The sequence below is a fragment of the Pleurodeles waltl genome, chromosome 8 (assembly GCF_031143425.1).
Source record: "Pleurodeles waltl isolate 20211129_DDA chromosome 8, aPleWal1.hap1.20221129, whole genome shotgun sequence".
NCBI lineage: Eukaryota > Metazoa > Chordata > Amphibia > Caudata > Salamandridae > Pleurodeles > Pleurodeles waltl.
Genome location: NC_090447.1, coordinates 1,520,367,144 through 1,520,385,728, shown reverse-complemented (window position 1 = coordinate 1,520,385,728; position 18,585 = coordinate 1,520,367,144). Strand labels below are relative to the sequence as shown.

The 18,585-nt window shown below is 42.7% G+C and overlaps 1 protein-coding gene across 2 annotated transcripts in view; it reads right to left on the bottom strand.

Moving 5' to 3' along the window:
* The window catches only part of LOC138248874 (gastrula zinc finger protein XlCGF57.1-like), a 65,620-nt gene that overhangs the window by 30,100 nt on the left and 16,935 nt on the right, over positions 1-18,585 (bottom strand). For both annotated transcript variants that reach the window (XM_069202843.1, XM_069202842.1), the window contains exons 2-3: positions 15,020-15,146; positions 13,526-13,636 (exon numbers count right to left, since the gene is read on the bottom strand). In XM_069202843.1, coding sequence (XP_069058944.1) covers positions 13,526-13,636; positions 15,020-15,146 — 238 coding nt within the window. The remainder of the gene's footprint in view (positions 1-13,525; positions 13,637-15,019; positions 15,147-18,585) is intronic.

Sequence of the window (18,585 nt, the reverse complement as noted above, 5' to 3'; positions counted from 1 at the left end):
GGGTTCCCCTCCCCCATAAGAGCTATTTGAGACGGTCTCCCCCCACCCCATAACAAGGGCAAACTTTGAGCTGTGAGACACGAGACATGCTACGGCTGGTCTATAAGACACTGGTGGAATGACACCACAGGGAAAAAGGACCTATAGCTGGCGGGGGGATGCTGTTGGACCCTTCACCAACAGTGAGACGAGCCAGGACCAAACCTCCCCATGAAGGTGCTTTTTCCTTTTTCCTGCCCCCACTTTTTTATTACAGGACGAATAGTGACTACCTAAAACACTACAGGAGGATACCAAATACATGCACCCAATAAGGGGGCATGCTGAACAGCACTAACGGGAGGGAGGAGTGGACCTGATAGGGTGCCAACAAGCACTGGGCGCACCTGAGAAACCGGACCCTGCGGAGAAGGACCTGAGAGTTGGAATGCCCCAGGGTGCCATTGAGACACAAACAGAGTGTGATCATGGGTAAGCAATGAGGGTGTAAGGAGATGCCCGAGGAGGACGAAGCCCAAGAACCCTCACAGGAGTCAGGAGAGGATTTGAGGCCTTGGTGACACACACAGCTGCAATCTTTGAGACAATTAAAGATACAAAAAAAAACCTGGAGGCGACGCTGGCTGGAGACGTAGGGCTCCTTAGAAATGACCAACGAAAATTAGCAGACCGCATGAAAGAAACGGAGACCACTCTGGAGACCAAAGTGCCACAAGTGAAGGACCTACATCAAAGGGCAACTGCTGAGGGCTAGGAACTGAAGACCTTAGCGATGAAACTGGAGGACTTGGATAGTAGATCTAGGCAACATAACGTAAGCTTGGTGGGAGTCTCGGAAAAAGTAGAGGGGCCATCGCTGGAACTGTACATTGAAGACTGGCTAAGTGGAACAGTGCTGGGAGGAGCACCCTCTAAATTTTTCTTGGTGGAATGCCCCCACAGGGTCCCTGCGACCTCCTGCCGCCAGGACCCCCCGTGCCCGATTATTGAGAGATTGATGAACTTCCGAGATGTGAATCTCCATGAGGCAAGGAAAAAAAGGCCCTTGGAAGATAGACGGCAAGACATCAATATATATTCTTACTATACAGCAACGATCCAATGACAAAGGGTAGCCTATGTCCCAGTGAAAAGAGCCATGCAGCAGCTGAACTTAAAATACGCATTGCTCTACCCAGCAAAACTGAGAGTGGAACACAGAGGAAAAGCTCACTTCTTAACAACCCCGCAAGAAGCATGGGAATGGCTTGACGCACAGGGACTTTACATGATCCTCCGCTGGTAGAGGATCACAAGGAGGGATGGAAAAGACAGGTTTTAAGACGCAGAGTCACTAAAAAACGAAATAGAATAGCCCCAACTCAGGAACAAATAAAGGTGGCACTAGTTAAAACTTTGTAAGAAATTAAACTTAACAGTGAAACCTTAGCGAGTAACAGCTGCCAAGTGCTAGCTTCAGAAGGCGGTGGCAGTGGCTTGGAACACTCAGAGTCGGATGGCGGCTCCGACGAGCAACAACTTCAAAGGTGACATCAATAACGGCAGACCTGATGGGCAAAAAAGGCAGCCTACGCCAGAAGTATTGGAACAAGTTCTACCAAGAACTGGTGGGGCTACAGGGGAGAGCAGCCCTGAGAACCGCCCCCCGCCCGACACCTTTCCTGAGGCAAAGGAACTTGATTATCAACGACTTTGCACAGGAACGGGGCCTCCGGTCACACCTCGGAAATGGTCTCCCCTATTAGAGACTGTTTGCTCTTTAGGTTTATGGATAATGCAAGCAGTGAGTTGGCAGGGTAGTTTTTTAAAACATCATAACACAGTAAGGTAGGGAGGGTGGGGAATGAGTGGTTTTGTTATCAAATACAGATGTTAGAGGGAATTTTTAACACAGTACGACTAGAAGATGGGTTCCCGGGGCCAAGAGTCTTACGCAGGTGGAGGGTAGGGTGAACGTAGAGACACAAAGATGCACCCAGGGCAGTTGTCTATAATAACATGGAATGTAAATCGGTTGGGAAATTAGGTAAAGAGAGAACTGATCCATAAAGTGCTGTCTAGATACCAACCTGATATAGTCTATTTACAAGAGACCCACCTAGTGGACGCACAACACCAAGGTATGGAAAGGGGGAAATATAAAGTGGTGGGTCGCGCACAATACACATCAGAATCCAGGGGGTAATGGTGCTTCTTCTGAGATCTCTTCCATTCCACATGATCCGTACCTGGGGGGTCCCTCAGGGTTGCTACATAGTGATCCTGGGTGACACCATACCTCTGCTATTGTTAAATGTCTATCTGCCCCCTGGGCTACAGGAAATGGGCTACAGCGGGTAGGGGCAGTACTGACAGACACTCCACAGGTAGACACAATAATGGGAGATTTCAATCTAGCAATGGATGTCTGACTGGACAGAACTACCCCGCAACAGAGGGGAGCTCAACGAGTGTAAAGCTGGAGAGCTTTGACAGGCCATGGGACTCTGATGTGTGGCGAACCCTACATGTGCAAGAGAGAGGCTACTCATTTTATTCAGATGCCAACGGTGTCCACTCTAGGCTAGACTACTTCTTTACAACAGAAAAACTCTTTAAATTCAGGGAGGCAGAATATCTGGCACAAGGCATCAGCAACAACTCACCACTCAGAGCGGACATGCTACCAGGTGCCAGACCAACTTTGGGGGGGGGGGGGTGATGGGAGGAGGGTACAAGATGGAGACCCGGTGCCTCATGAATAAGATGGTCGAAAACCTGGGGAAGGCCTCCCAACAGTACTTTGCTGAAAACACTGGAAAGGTAAGGAGTCCATTGACTCTCTGGGAGGCATGCAAAGCTATCATAAGAGCAGTCCTCCTGATGGGAGGGATCGGGGATCGGAGGGAATGGCAACAGCGACTGATAACCCTTGAGACATTAGAAAAAAGATATGCAGCTTCCCAGACTCCTGAAAAGAAAAGAGAGGTAGTGCAAAAAAAGAGAAGAATACTGAATAGTAGCCTACAAAGAAGTGAAGCGAACATACCTTATAAAAAAACGCTTATATGAGGCAGAAAACAAGACAGAGAAACTAATAGCAGGGAGTAAAGAGAGGAGCAGCTCATTTATTAGAGAACTGAAAACAGCCACAGGGGAGATGGTGAGGGACTTAAGAAGTATACTCAAGGAGTTACCAGCACAACTGGCAGGTTTTTACGATTCTTGATTGATAGCACCTGAGGAGGACATATAAAGTTTTCTTGCTGATTTCCCTATGGTGAGACTGTCCCCCCAACAGAGAGCTGAGTTTGAAGAGGACATAACAGAGGAAGAACTGTCCTTAGCAATGGGCCAACTACAAGCCGGAAAAGCCCAGGACCTAATAGGTACCCAGTGGAGTTCTTCCAGAAACTTAGCAAGTGGACAACCCCTCTTTTGTGTGCAGCCCTCAAAGAGGCATTTAAGACTAGGGAACTTCCAACAGACATACGCTGGATTTTGATGATCTTGGTCCCTAAGCCAGATAAACCCAGAGACCAAAGCAAATCTTATCGTCTGATCTCATTATAAAATGTAGACAGTAAAATTCTAGCCAAATTGTTAGCAAATAGACTCAAAAAGGTTATGACAACCCTGGGTCACTTACACCAGAGTGGATTCATCCGAGCTCGCTCAACAGCATTGAATCTATGATGGCTCCATGATAACTTAGCGCTGGTAGAGGACTCCAATAAAGGAAGGGCGACAGTCTCCCTAGACAGAAGTAAAGTCTTTAATTCTGTAGAATGGCCATACTTGTTTGGGGGGTGTTAGAAAAAAATGGGCATTGGCCCCAAGTTCAGGAAATGGATCAGACTACTATATGACAGACCCTGCGCGAAAATCAGAGCTAATGGATATACCTCATGAGAATTTGAGCTGCACAAAGATACAAGGCAAGGCTGCCCCCCGCTGCTGATGTTATTTGCGCTAGCAATTGAGGGATTAGCAAACTGTATACGAGTGGATGGGCAGATCAGGGGATGGCCAACTACCATGGGTAGCAAGGAGCGCATTTCCCTATACATAGACAACGTCCTACTATATCGAACACAGGTACCTTTGTTGAACCGACGCATGAAAGATATTTTTCAGGTGCTTAGAGGGGTCTCAGGGATCGCTGTAAACTGGGATAAATTCTTATTATTCCCCTAAGATATCTGGGAACTGAAAAAAACACTGTCACTGCACTTAAGAGTAGAACTACACAAATTCAAATACTTGGGGATCTGGATCACTAAACAGCCAACCCAATACTATAACGCTAACCTATCCCTCCTGCTGCAACACTTTGAGAAAAAAGTCAAAGATTGGCGCGGACTACCGATCTACCGGATGGGGAGAGCAACGCTGTTTAAGATGATAGCCCTCCCCCACTTCCTCTACATCCTACTAAACTCACCACACAGAATCCTGATGCCTTTTTTTACTAGGGTTGAGGCGCTAGTGGGCACCCTAATATGGTTGGGTGGGCAGCCAAGAGTGGCTCTCCACATGCTGCAGAGATCTAAATATGAAGGAGGGATGGGATATTTGTAAATATTATGAGGCGCAACAAGTCTGTATAGTTAACCACTGAGCGTTCACCCCTTGGGGAGATCTGGCGTTTCAAGCCGATAGAGAGGCTTTAGGTGAAAAAAGCTACCTACACTGGCTATATGGTGGGAGATATGACCTAACATTATGTCCTGTGACAGAGATAGATATCCGGACCTGGAGGAAACTAATGAGAGAAAAGGTGGTAGGGTCTGACCCAGAGAACACCCTTGTGGGAGGGAACAAGACTTCCTAAGGTGACTGCCCTGCACAGGTTCCAAGGTTGGGACAGTTATGGAGATATCTACTCTGGCAGAGGTGTGGGGTGCTAACAGGGAGGTACCCTTCGCTTATCTACAGAAGGAATACCACATGACCAACATGCAGTGGGTGTGATATGCACAGCTAAGAGCGGCCCTGCGTCTTAGTGTTCCTGCAGAGGCAGAAACGCAGGAACACGTTCCACTGGAGCTGAGACTATTAGATGGTGCAGTGCCGAAGAAATTGATATAACTAACATATGGTACACTGATAAGGAATACACAAATCCCTTGGGATGATATGTATAAAAAAATGGAAGAGGGACTGTGGGAACTTTGAGGAGTCTGACTGGAGGGAGGCACTTATGTTTCCAGCCGAGGTGGCCAGACCTGTATTGTTCAGGCTAATTCAGCTTAAAATATAGAAGAAAAGTTTATTATACTTATACCTACTCCACAGGTTGGGAAGGGCAAAGCTGAATGCCTGCGAGGGTGCGGAAGGGAGGGTACATTCTTCCATATGCTTTGGAGCTGAGCCCTTTTAGAGAGAGGTGAGACAGGCGCAAAAGTGCGCCACTGGGGTCCCCCTGGAGCTACATCCGGAGACGGCCCTCCTGGGAATTTGGGGACAAACAGATCATACAAGATACCACAAGCTATTGATTAACCTAGGCTACATGGTCACTAAATAGGACATTGCTAGGAAATAGGGATCGGAAACACCTCAGGGAAACCAAGAATGGTGGGAGGGCATGGACCATTGTCAAATACTGGAGAAAGAAGTTTATCGAGGTAGAGGGTGTGAACGGACATATCTGAAAATACTGGATGGGTGGGAGGCCGAGCTAGCGTAATAAGGACGCTCACAGCATGGACATAGACCTAGAAAGAGGCATACACTTAGGGGGAAGTGGACGCGCTGAGATGAGCCCAAGGGATAATGGATGTTCTATGGAGATGTACAAGGCACCTGATACGTTGGAACCCAAAGTAAATAGACAAGGGAAGAGAATGTACCGTGGTGGGAGGGGAAGTTATATTACAGATTTGGCTATGTTGCCTGTTATATAGCATACTCTGTAAAACAAATACAATATTTACACAAAAAAAGATAGTGGTTGAGGTGCACCTTACCCAGACACAGAAAGTGTACTGCTTGCATTCCTGAGCTAGCGGGTGTAGCCAGTACAGCAGGAGTACCATAACTAGCTCTGTAACATCGATTGCAGCAGTAGAGTTCCACTGCACATCCAGACTTCATGCACAGCAAGCGTAACATACCTCTGTAAACAGCATACTAAGCCTTGAGGAGTATTGTGATGCTACATCAAAAATGTCTCTACCAGCATGGCACGAGTACCATGAAGCTACCGCTGTAAACTCTATGCCAGCACAGAGGGGTATTATATCCCTACCACTGTAAAAGCAGGAGCAAACCGAGGCTGAATGTCATTGATCCTTTTAATTTCTGAGATTGTAGGTAGAAAATGACGATTTACCTGCACTGATGTAAACGTTTTTAGAACCCTCTTGGAGTTGATCAATCATGGGATTAGCTTCTGTCTCTTCTTTGACACTGTCAGAGATCGTTACTATAGTAAACTCTTGTTCTGTGTTCAAGGAAACATCAAAGTGTGATTTCACAGTTTTCATAACACTTACCTTCCCTATGTGAGGCACTAACGTGCTTGTCAATGAATATCTCACGCTACACTGTTTGGGTGTGTGCAGAGCGTTGTTTTTGCTTCGAGCCTATGTGGGAACTGTTTCCATGAGGTAAGTGAAGACCACCAAGGAGCAGGGAGACTGATATGGGGTGCAGCACTCAGTAGTGTGATGGATGAAGAAATGTGAGAGCTATGCATTTTTAGGTTGGGCATAGCAGCGTGCTTGCGCTGCTTTTCTGACGTGCTGGTATCTATGTGGGCTTTTAACCACGCACATCACTTTCACTCGTTCGTGGGCTTGCCTTTCAAAAATCCTTTGTTATCATTGGTAAATGCTTGACGTTCGTCCCTGCTTGGGTACATTTTGTTACCGCCTTGGCCATCGACCTTGTTACATGGATTATTGCACGTATCCTAATACATTTGACTGCAAGCAAACTGCTTTTCTTTTTGTGTCTCTTCTTTGCGCTCATGCTCATGGCGACCATGGTGCTTTAAATCTGCTCGCTTTTGTCAACTGTTTTACTTTTCATTTTCAATTTATGTGGCAAGAAAAGTCCAGTTAGGAATTTACAATGCTAAGAGCTCTAACTCGAGCAATGGCGAGACCGACTGCATTGCAAATGCTTGTTATAATATGCAGGGCTCGAAAAATCAAGGGCTCGAAAAATCTACTCGACCACTCGCTATGGCGAGTCATATTTAATCAGGTCAAGCTATTTTTAGGACTTACATGTTCCTTGAGTTGACAAAGAAGAGGTGTTCTGTTCACTCAGAAAGTGTAGAAGCAATAAAAGACGCTTTTAAATATTGTTCTTATATGTCACATTTGCTTTGTTCACAGACAGAGGTCAAAAGACAGTTGTCATACAATTAATTTTCCTTCTGACTGCAAAGTTCCAGGATTTTGTTAGATGAACTGCCTGACCTGCTTTTTAGAGTGTGAAATAAAAGACTATAGGGTGTCAGTTTTTTCCTAACACATAACATTTAAATAACAAAGTCAACTGTAAAAAGAATTCAAAGCTATGAAAGCCAAGTTTTGTATTTCTGTGTGACGAAAAAAATATTTTTATAGGATGAAAACAAATCAGAATAATTTACGTATTGATGTGGAAAGGAAATGTTTTCTGAAACACAGTTTTCACAGATTGTTAATACACTATATAGTTTTATCAGTAAAGCTGCAAGTTAGTGGAGAGGTTTTGGAACATTTCTTGAAAATGTACTGTGTGTTGATGACAGTATGCTACCACATCATGGTTTAGTAACTGAGAAACACTCCTGCGCTGATGGCAATGTTATTAGTAAACTAATATGTGTCCCCTATATGTGGGCTAGATTCTTGTGATACATGCGGCAAGCTTTAGTCTACTTAATTAAACAAAAGATGTGCTGGAGAAATGCTGAGCTCACATATTTGAAGGTGCAATCATATGTGAGAATGAAGAAAAATGCGACTCTGTAAAGTATTTGCCTAGGATCACAAAAATTAAAAAACATTTATGGGTCAAGTACATTACAGTTAGGTCGAATAAATTATTCAAGTTACTCGACCTGCAGGTCGAGTAACATTTTTATGATTTTTCGAGGCCTTATACGCATTATGCAGCCAGCACTGATACCTCTATATGGAATAAAAAGGAGCGCCAGAGAAGAAGGAAGGAGTCTACAGTCTCTGAATGTTCCAAATTATTTCAGTACCTTCCAGTATCATCATTAAACCAGTGGTGTGAGCTGTGCTTTAAATAGGCAGGTACTCTCCGGTACCGAGTACCTGCACTTATTTTATTTGAAAGGGGAGAGTACGTGCACTTCTCAGCACTGGTAAAATACATTTAGGGCCTGATTACAACTTTGGAGGAGGTGTTAATCCGTCCCAAATGTGACGGATATACCACCAGCCGTATTACGAGTTCCATAGGATATAATGGACTCGTAATACGGCTGGTGGTATATCTGTCACTTTACCGTCACTTTTGGGGCGGATTAACACCTCCTCCAAAGTTGTAATCAGGCCCTTAGTATTTTATTTGAAAGGGGAGAGTACGTGCACTTCTCAGCACTGGTAAAATACATTTAGTAAGAGAGTACTGGCACCTCCCAGGAACAAACAAGTACTCCGGATAGAGAATACCTGCACTTCCATATTTCCATTTCAAGCACTGAATGTGTGCATTAATGGATGACATATGCCTGCTCTTAGATATGAGCCCAAACAAAAGTAGGCATTTCTTGAATAGAGTCCAAACAATTAACCTGGAAAACTTTGTGATAAACTGCTCTGCATCTGTTGAAGAAGAAAAACAATGAGTGTAGTCCTAAAAGATGAAGCATGTCTTCATGTGGAATTGGATGTTCTGTGAATAATGTGTGAGCAGAAGCTGCTGTACGGAGTAAGATAACAGATGTAAGGTTCTGTATGAGTGGGCGGTTCCGATCAGGAGAGACGTCAGTAAGAGATGGGCTACGCAAGGAAGAACAATATACTGCAGATCCGATAAAATGTTAATAACCTGGCTGCATGTGGATAGCCCTGCGAAAAGGACCCAGTGAAGCATAAATGACTTTAAGGTGCAAGGAATAAGCAATAAAAGAAGAAACACAAGATGATAATCACAGCCCAACAGCACCTAATCAAGACAGGAAGGAGGAGCGGCGTATGTAGAGGCTCCGAGGAAGGAGAGAAGTTACTGCTGCTGCACTGGTACTTTGTAGCGCGGCTGAGTGAACGTAGGGGACTAAGCGCCAGATGTAGCAAAGGTTTTTTCCCATTCTGTGTCTATGGGAAAAAGTGTTTGTACATATGGCCCTAAGAGAGAAGCTTCGGAAAAAGAAGAAGGTCTTTGGCCCTTCTGGAGATGCTACAGTAAAGGGAATCTACTACACTGTGGAATGGTCCAGCTCAGCTGCCTTGTGATCCTTCAGGTTGTGGTAGGAAAAGACTACCTTCATTACCAATGAGGAGGCAGACGCAAGATTAGGTCTTGGCACTAGTAATTTGTGAGCAGTTACATACTGAAAGGAGCCTATGTAGTAATATCTTGGTGTGCAGTTAGATCAATAATGTTTACAAAAATTAGGATTCTCATCCAGTCTAGGAATAGGTGTTATTACTACTACCTAAAAAAAAAAAAATTTACAAGTATTAAAAGGTCGAGGCAACTCTGGACATAACAGATTTGGGAAAAAAGAGACAACAGGTAAATAGGAATACCAACTGCACCCGAGGCTTTATCTTTTATGAGAGAAGATAAGCATCTTTAATTTATTTGCAAGTAATCTTTCTTTCCAATTAGCTAAACTTTAGGTCAATTCTTATCTGATAAGGAATATTATCAAAATAACGATCACAATCGTGTTCTGAGAGATTGGTTTCTTTTGTACAAAGGGACTTATAATATTGCTCAAATATTTTTGATATACCCTTATCTTAAAATAAGCCATTGTTCTTTTTTCGTTTTTCAGATTATTCACCAGCAATCTCCTAACTTTATTAATAATAATAATAATAATAATAATAATAATAATAATATTAATGTTGTCATCATATTTAGCGTGGACATTAGGAAAAATATTATTTGCATTCCTTGTAGTTATTTTATTTAGTTCACTCTTTGCATCGTTTAAATCAGGTCACATACTGGATGCAGAGAAAGTGTAATATATGTAATCTAAACATTCAGGGCCTGATTACGAGTTTGGCTGTCTTGTCACTGCCATCACGGCGTTGTCGGAAACCCTGACCGCTGAGTAGGTCATCTGCCAGCCGAATTACGATGTTGGCAGTTTGCTGAACTAGAGACCGCAGGATTCCACCGACACCGCCAGCCATTCGCCGACCGCCTTGACAGCAGCTGGGGAAAAGCAGCTGCCAGAGAGAAGTACAGACAAGGGTACCACCGTCTCCATTACGATGTGCTTTACTGTCGAGCTGACAGCGGCAGGGAGACCGCCTGCTTCAAGATTACGAAATCAAAGGAAATGGGGTGCTACCTCCCCCATTTCCTTCTTTTCCCTTCAGTCTCCGACATGAACGCTTTCGTCCAGGGACCCCCCTTCACAGCAACAACTCCACCCCCCAAAAAAGTGAAACAAAAAATACAGGTAAGTAACTTTCGCATTTTTCTGCCATGGACTGTACTGGGCATATATGGCGCAGACTCCATCAATGGAATGATACTTGTACAAAGTACTTTTCTACATGTGACATGCATTTGTGTACATTTTGGAATTATTTAGTCAAAATGTACACACCTGCATCTACACATATGGAAAAATATTTATTGTATTGCTGACCGCGTCCACGCCGGTCCAACGCTATCAGAAGCACCGCCGCTGGGCCAGTGGTAACATTGTAATACTGCGGGAAGGAGACTGCCAGCTCAGCGTTCTTCTTGGGACCGCTGTGGCGGCGGTACGTGGGAGGACCTCCTTAATTTGATTTATTACAGCAATTCAAGAAGAATGAAAAACCTTCCTTTTTTAGCAACACATGATATAATAAATACTTTTACTGCAGCCTTATGCAAATCCTAGTTATCAAATTCAGAAGTGTCAACAGGGTTACTTTTTAAAAAACAATAATTTGTAAAAACAATCAATTATTTTGTAAAGATAAAAGATAGTTAATAAATCTCTGTCTCCCACTGGGTTCTGACAGACATATTGAAATCTGCAACTGATATCACACAAGCATGATCAGAAATAAAAATGGATCTAAACTCTAATTTTATTTTGTTTGGTCTGAGCCATTTACTGGTGAAACATTGTAATCAATTATAGATAAAGACCCATATGGGGACGTTTCCGGGGGTACTGATAAAAATAAAAAAAATCTTTGCTTCCCGACTATAGATTCTCCAAGAGTCAGATATAGCTCTGAAATTAACACCAATCTTTGCTGTCTTGTAAATTTTGTCAGGATAGAGTCTGTGTTTATAATTTCTCTCACAAAATAGATTATACACTTGGATGCAACAATTAAATTATTTTTGTTGTCTGGGGAAATTTTAATTTAGCATCATTCCTAAAGGCTGGATTACACTGTACAAAACCATAAATATTTAGACTAGTTAAGTGATCTTATTAAATAAGCACTGACAAAGCAAGTAGGTCTCACATTATATAATGAGGAGCAGTACAGCTATTGGCGTTGCCATTTCGGTATTGTTTTTTACTTTAATTTACCATTCCAGAAAGGCTGATGGCTATTTTTGAACTATAAACTAAAAAAAATAAAGTTTGTGCAAATTTAATGAAGCGAGCAGCACAGTAGCACAGTGTAGCTGCTAGGCCCTTGCACAAATAATAAAATAAATCTAAATATATAAAGGGGGGAGCAGGCTAGGGGATGGGAACAGTAGACAGGCACGGAAACAATGGAGGAACAGAAAAGCAAGCAGCCATGTGCAGCTGCTGGCCCCACAGAAAAAGCAGAGTGAAAAAAGCCAATAATAAAGCAATGAAGTGGGGGAGGGGAAGGGCATAATGGACGAGGGCGGTGAATGTGGGGTCATATGCAAAAGGAAAAAGGTAGAAGTAAAAACACAAGAACAGAGTTGAAAGCCACTGCATCAAGAGCAGGGAACTGTGATAGACAAGAAAGGCATCCAATGTTGAGGGCAGGGCTAGCCCAAAGCCCCTGAATTGTACTTATCACAATGGGTCATCAACAAAAAGAACTGAGGTTACCTGTACACAAGACCTAATATTATATATTAAGGTTACATTAACTTTTTGTAAGCAAAAAATTATAAACTAAGTGGAAATTTGTAATAAAAAATTAAACAAAATCTATACACAGTCATAATGAATGTTTGAGCAAACAAGGACTCTGTTATCTCCAAGCATTCACAAGCAATACTGTGTAAGATATGCAGATGTGAAGAATAGATAGTGCACATTTGCATTATAAAACACAGAGGCCTCAACCTTCGGGTACAACAGGGGCCAGCAATATGTACAACATGCCTGTACAGCAGGGCTGGTTTACATCTTTTTCCTCACTTGAAAGGTAACTCTTTCATCTCAAAGTGATAAGGAAGCAGTATGCCATTCCTGGTACAGTTAGAAAGGAGAAAATGGAGAGCATAAAAGTGAAAGGAGGAGTGGAGAAGGGGCAAGAAGTGGGAAATTGAAAGATAATTAATGAATGGGACGGCAAAAAACAGCAAAAGTTGCAAGTAGATCCCAGTATTAATGTTGTGAGGCACACATTTGGGTGACAGATATGCAAGAGAGGAGCATGGAAGAGCGGGGGAGAAACAAAGAAGTTGTGCAGTAGAGACGCATTACGGACTGGGGGAGCTGTGAAGAAGAGGGGAATGGTGGCACAAGCAGAGCAATGGCGATAGGTAGAAAAGCAACATGGCAAGGGGGAAAGCAATGGTAGAGTGGGGAGGTGAGGGGGAAAAGGTTTGGTAAAATAGATTTTATAGTCACCACATATGTCTGCTTTTCAATTATGACATGCATTACAAAGTGGGGAGCTTTCAAAAGATAAGTGTTTTTGAAAAGAAGCAGTTATGGGGAAATAACAGAGGAGCTGCAAGGTGACACAGGCATTACATACATACGTTTCTCTCAATAGGAGAGGAAGCTTCCAAGTCACAGCACTACTGTAAGAATATGTGAGCGATCTGCTTGAGTGTAATCACAAACTTCTAGATCCTGCAGGGCAGCAAGAGCTTGGTTTAGCCACACTTGTGACTTCTTCAGTCGCTGCCATTCACTCTTCGGTGTCAAGAAACACATGGCCATAGAGGAAGCTCTTAAAAAACTTGATATAAATGTCACTCAGCAACTGCTCAGAACTCTAAATCAGCACCTCACCTATACTTTCACATATGCATCATCACCTCAGACTTGATATAGATTAGAAAATGTAAGAAAATCAGGATCAAGAGAGAAGGTAATCCAAGCCCATGTCTATCCATGTGTACGCATGCACCTGTGAGCGAGAATCAATGCATATGTTTACAACTATGTTATATTGCACTGCCAGATTACTGACGAAATATCGGTGCTTATCTTACTCACTTGGGGAGTGGTCTTCACTGTGTTGTCTGTCAGCGCTCTCATCATTTGAGGAGCACAGATCTTGCTTTTCCTTCACTCCTAATGAAAAGACAGAAGTTGCAATCACAGGACCTGGTTGAAAAAATATAAGAAAATATGTAAGAGATTGACAGGTCCCTGAGTCATGATCCAATAAAAGAAGGTCATAAGTAGGAGAATTTCTGAAGAACGGGATAGGTGCTCTGGGGAGAACTATAACAGGAGGAATTTGCAAACATTTTATTATTGCTAACTGTATATCTGGGACAAATATTAAATCAAATTGACAATAAGCAAAATTCTTTGAAACAATCAGCCAGAACTTTGTGGTCATGGTAGGGTCAAAGCTATGGTTTCAGTGGAGTTAGCGACCATCTTCACGGTGTGGGTGGGCAATAGGGGAGGACATTGTAGTAGAGGGATCGGAGAGGGAGGAATGGGTACTATGAGGGAGGAGCAAGAAAGGAGTAGTCTTGAGAGGAGAGATTGCTATTTAGCAGTTTCCTGAAGGACAAGAGCTTTATGGTGGCTCACATATGCTGATGATGGTCCGATTTATCTGAGGAGACCATCCAGTGTATTGAATGGGCTTTTAAAAATCTGCTTACTGGCGCTTGAGACGTGGATGCACCACATTTCCTCCCCACAAACCCAACACAAAATTGACAGACTTGCTACTCATCACTTGAAGACCAGCAGCACACAAAAGAACTAATCTAACAAAGCCTACTTGTACTGCTGACCATACAGACAAAATCTACATCATAGGAAGAGGAGACGGCCTCCCCTGACACCTCTCCCAGGTGAGACCTCAAGTCCAACTTTTTTTGGAGAAGGGGAGACAATAGGCTGCTTTGTTGTCTCTCGCCAACAGTGTACCAATGCTCCTGCCAGACCTCTGTGATCCAGCAACAGATGCAACCCAAGAACTGTTGCGATCAGCACTTGTAACCATGCAATCGCTCCTCTGGACGTGAACTATGCATTGACTCAAAAGATAATCTGGTCTGATATACTTCTTATTTAGGATCTTATTAAAATCCTTCTAGACCTTCTGTAGAGAAACAATGCAACAACCAGGTAATTGATCATTTTCTGAGACAGAACCACAGTTACCGCTCCTCCACAGACATCAACCATATACCTCACATCCAGCTATGCTGCCCTTGATGCAAGAATCATTAGAGGAAAAACAGAATGTTCTTTACAAAATAAAGTCTGAAGCCATACGGATTCAACCAGGGGCGTTCTGATTCATGGCCTACACTAATGATCATAAAGTAATTCACTTCACATCTTGGATGTACCTATAAAGGAATTACCCTGATGAAATCTGCAAGATTAATAAACATGCAAACAGTCAAAGAAAGTTTAATAAGCTATTACAGAAACTTCCCTGAAGACCAAAAAATGACAAGGTGTCCAATACTTTACAGGTTTTGCAAACGTATCATAATACATTCAGCATAACTTTACCCAGTGTCATCAATACTTGGTGAATTTCCTTCATGAGATTTGCATAAAGATCCTTTTGCCATGTGTGTAAGAGTTCCCACTCCTGCTGTGAGAAACATGCAACAACATCCTGGAATGTGAGCGGCACCTGAAAAAAGGAATGTAATTATAAACATTTATGTAATCCTCAGAAATTGAACCACTAGGCATGATACAGAACAAATATGCTCATGCAACAACGGTATTCTTGCCTTCCGTTCCCGGGTGACACAAGTCCTATATGATGGCAGCATTCTAATGGTGTCATATATGAGCCATGCTTTGTTCCCAACGAAGACACAATACAGTTTTTCTTCACACCATCAAGATCAAACTATTGATGGCACAAATTAGCAAGGAAAGCCACACATCACTTGACCCAACTGGTTTGTGCACCCCACTGAGGTGTTTTGTTTGGGAACATATACTGTATTCTTCACGACTGAATCATATAAATCAGCTAGTGTTACAGGCTGACACAAGATAATGTCTATAAAAATCAGAGACTGACTGAACTATGAAAAAAGGCAGGAAGGCAGGCGCATTGAGTCACAGGTCAACCAAGTGCCTGGCTCTTCCCCAGCGCCACTAGACCTTCTGTGAATTTCCTGTGTACCCAACAGGCCACAAATATGAGAGACATATTGGTGACTGTGATGTGTCACGATTTGTAATCTTAAGTCCTTGAGCAGAATGCTAAAAAAAGAAGTCTTCCATCCAAAAATGTTTAGGTATTTTTAATTTATTGTCAAAGTACAAACAAATGTTAGTATCAAACTAGATGCTGTTTGATATCAGGTAGAGTACAAAGGAAAGAAAGAAATAGAAACAGGAAGATAATTAATCAATCAGGCCAGCCTAACCGTAAGCCGTCTGGAAGTAATGGACTCAAAATCAGATGTAATCTAAGGCTAAAACGGCGTAGAGCTGACAATTTCGTGCTCAAGTCTGCGCAACTTCATTTCAACCAATATTCTCTGGCTATACTGAAAGGAGCAGTTGCTTAGATGATTATGAATGCTGAATCTTCCAGAGATCAATCCCATTAATATTTCTCAGACAAGGATTGGCCAACTTAATGCCGTACCATTTACAGGCAGCAAATTGATAGCCATCACGCATGAATTGATACATTGTATGCATTTGTAGGATTAATCAGGACATTTTTTGGGCAGCAGTTTCCACAAAAAATCTAACAAAAGTAAGACATATCTCGATACCATGAACTTTAATTTTTTCTATAAAAAAGTATCTAAACTGGACTAAAGGGGCACTGAAGACATTTTTATTTTAAAACTGCATTTATTTACTATTTTAACTTGTGGCAAGCAGTAGTATATTTTTTCACAATCAAACAACTTATGTTTTAAGTTGTCCACTGCCTTAAACAATATGGAAAACACCAGTTATCCACCTTCTGCTGGTTCCACAGCATGTGAAAATTCTCAGATGAGCCAGAAAACATAGGCCCTCATTATAACATTGGCAGCAAATGCCGCCTACCGCCACGGTGACGGCTGGCAACATACTGTCGCCATGGCTACCGACCTTCCACCAAATTATGAACGTAGCCAGAATTCCGCCAGAAGGCCACGCCAGCAGAACACAGCCGACCGTATCATGAGCCATGATATGGCCTGGCGGTGTTTTGCTGCCGGCAGCAGCGCCGCGTACCGTCTCCTGCCGGAGGACCCCCTGCAAGTCTGGTTCTCCGACAGGAGCGGAGGGTGGGGGTGTTGCGTGCGTGTGTGTGCTACTGTGTTTGAATGCATGCATGCGTGTGTGCATGAATGGGTGTGTGCGTACGTGCATGTTGTGTCGTGTGATTGCGTGTGTGCCTGGATGTATGTTAGTGAGTGTTGCTGTGAGTGTGTATGAATGTATGCATGCATGTGTGAATGTGGGAATGCATGTGTGGATGCCTTTGCGTGTATGTGTGTATATCTCGGGGGGTCAGGAGGGTGAGGGTGGGGGAGGACTCTGGGGAGGGGGGCGGAGGAGACCCCTATCAGTGTCAGGGAAGGAATTCCCTGGCACTGATAGTGCCTACCGCCATGGTTTTCGTAGCGGTACAAAAACGGAAACCATGGCAGTGGGCGGGGTCAAAATGCCATGGGTGGCCCAGTGACGGCCGCCAGACTGGAGACTGTAGTCTCAAGCCCGGCGGTCGGTGTGTTAACTTGGCGGTTTGGCTTTAGCCAAACCGCCAATGTCATAACAGTGGCAGTATGTACCGCCAGCCTGTTGGCAGTACTACTGCCACTATTATACCGACCGCCGGGGTCGTAATGACCCCCATAGTTTTTAATTGAATTATGATTACTAGATATCAGCTTAGAGTAAGGCAGATGGTTCCAAAGACAAAGTCATATGTATGTGGGGGTAAGAGGCTGGGTCTGGCATGAGGAAGTGCAGGCATTGAGCAATAAAGACGCCTTTAAATTTTGTTCTTGTCACATTTGCTCTGTGTTCAAAGACAGATGTCAAAAGTCAGTTTGTCTTCTTACAGTATGTTTCCTTCTGACTGCAGAGTTCCAGGATTTTGTAAGATGAACTGTCTGACCTGTTGTACAAAGTGTGTGAAATGAAAGACTGTAGGGTGTCAGGTTTTTCCTGACACACAACGTTTAATAACTGAGTCAACTGTACAAACATTATAAAATATATCTCAGAAGTTGTGAAAGCCCATTTTTTGTACTTTTGTGTAATGAAAAAATATTTTAATAGGATGAAAACAAATCAGAACTCTTTACTCAGTGATGTGCAAATGATATTTTCTGAAACCCAATTTTTACAGATTATTATTAATACACTATATAGTTCTATCAGTAAAGCAGCAAGTTACTGGGAAGGTTTTTGGACATTTCTTGGAAATGTACTGTTTGTAAATGACAGTGTGCTGCCACATCATGCTTTAGTAATAGATTTATTAAAACTGAGTGTTTAAGCAAACTGTGAAACACTTGTGCTGCTCTTATGGCAATGCTATTAGTAAACTAAAAGGCAAGTTATGGAACATGTGTACCCTGAATGGGGGGCTAGATTTTTATTATACATGGAGCAAAGGTTTAGTCTATTTAATAAAACAAAAGAAGTGTTTTTTGTACAGCAGAAATGCTGAACTCAAATACTTCTAGGTGCACTTGTGAGAATGAAGAAAAAAGGTGACTGTAAAATAAAATATTTGCCTAGGATCACACGATCTGAGACCCGTTTAAAGGTCAAGTTAATTACAGTTAGAGCAAGTAGATTATTCAAGTTACTGGACCTGCAGGTCTAGTAACATTTGTAAGATTTATTTCAGACCTGAACTATTTACTGTGTCATGATGAAATGTTTTTTAAATTATGACTTAGATACACTTTTATCATCAGAGAGGAAAGACCGAGAAACTCTGTCACAGCCAAAAAAGGGATTGAAAATAATGTAGTGCCACTGAAGACATAACAAAACAGTCTGGTGCTGTAATTGGACAATCTACTCTTGAAGAAAAATTAGTGAATTAGTTAGATTAGAGCCAGTTGTGGTAAATATTTTAAAAGCTGAAC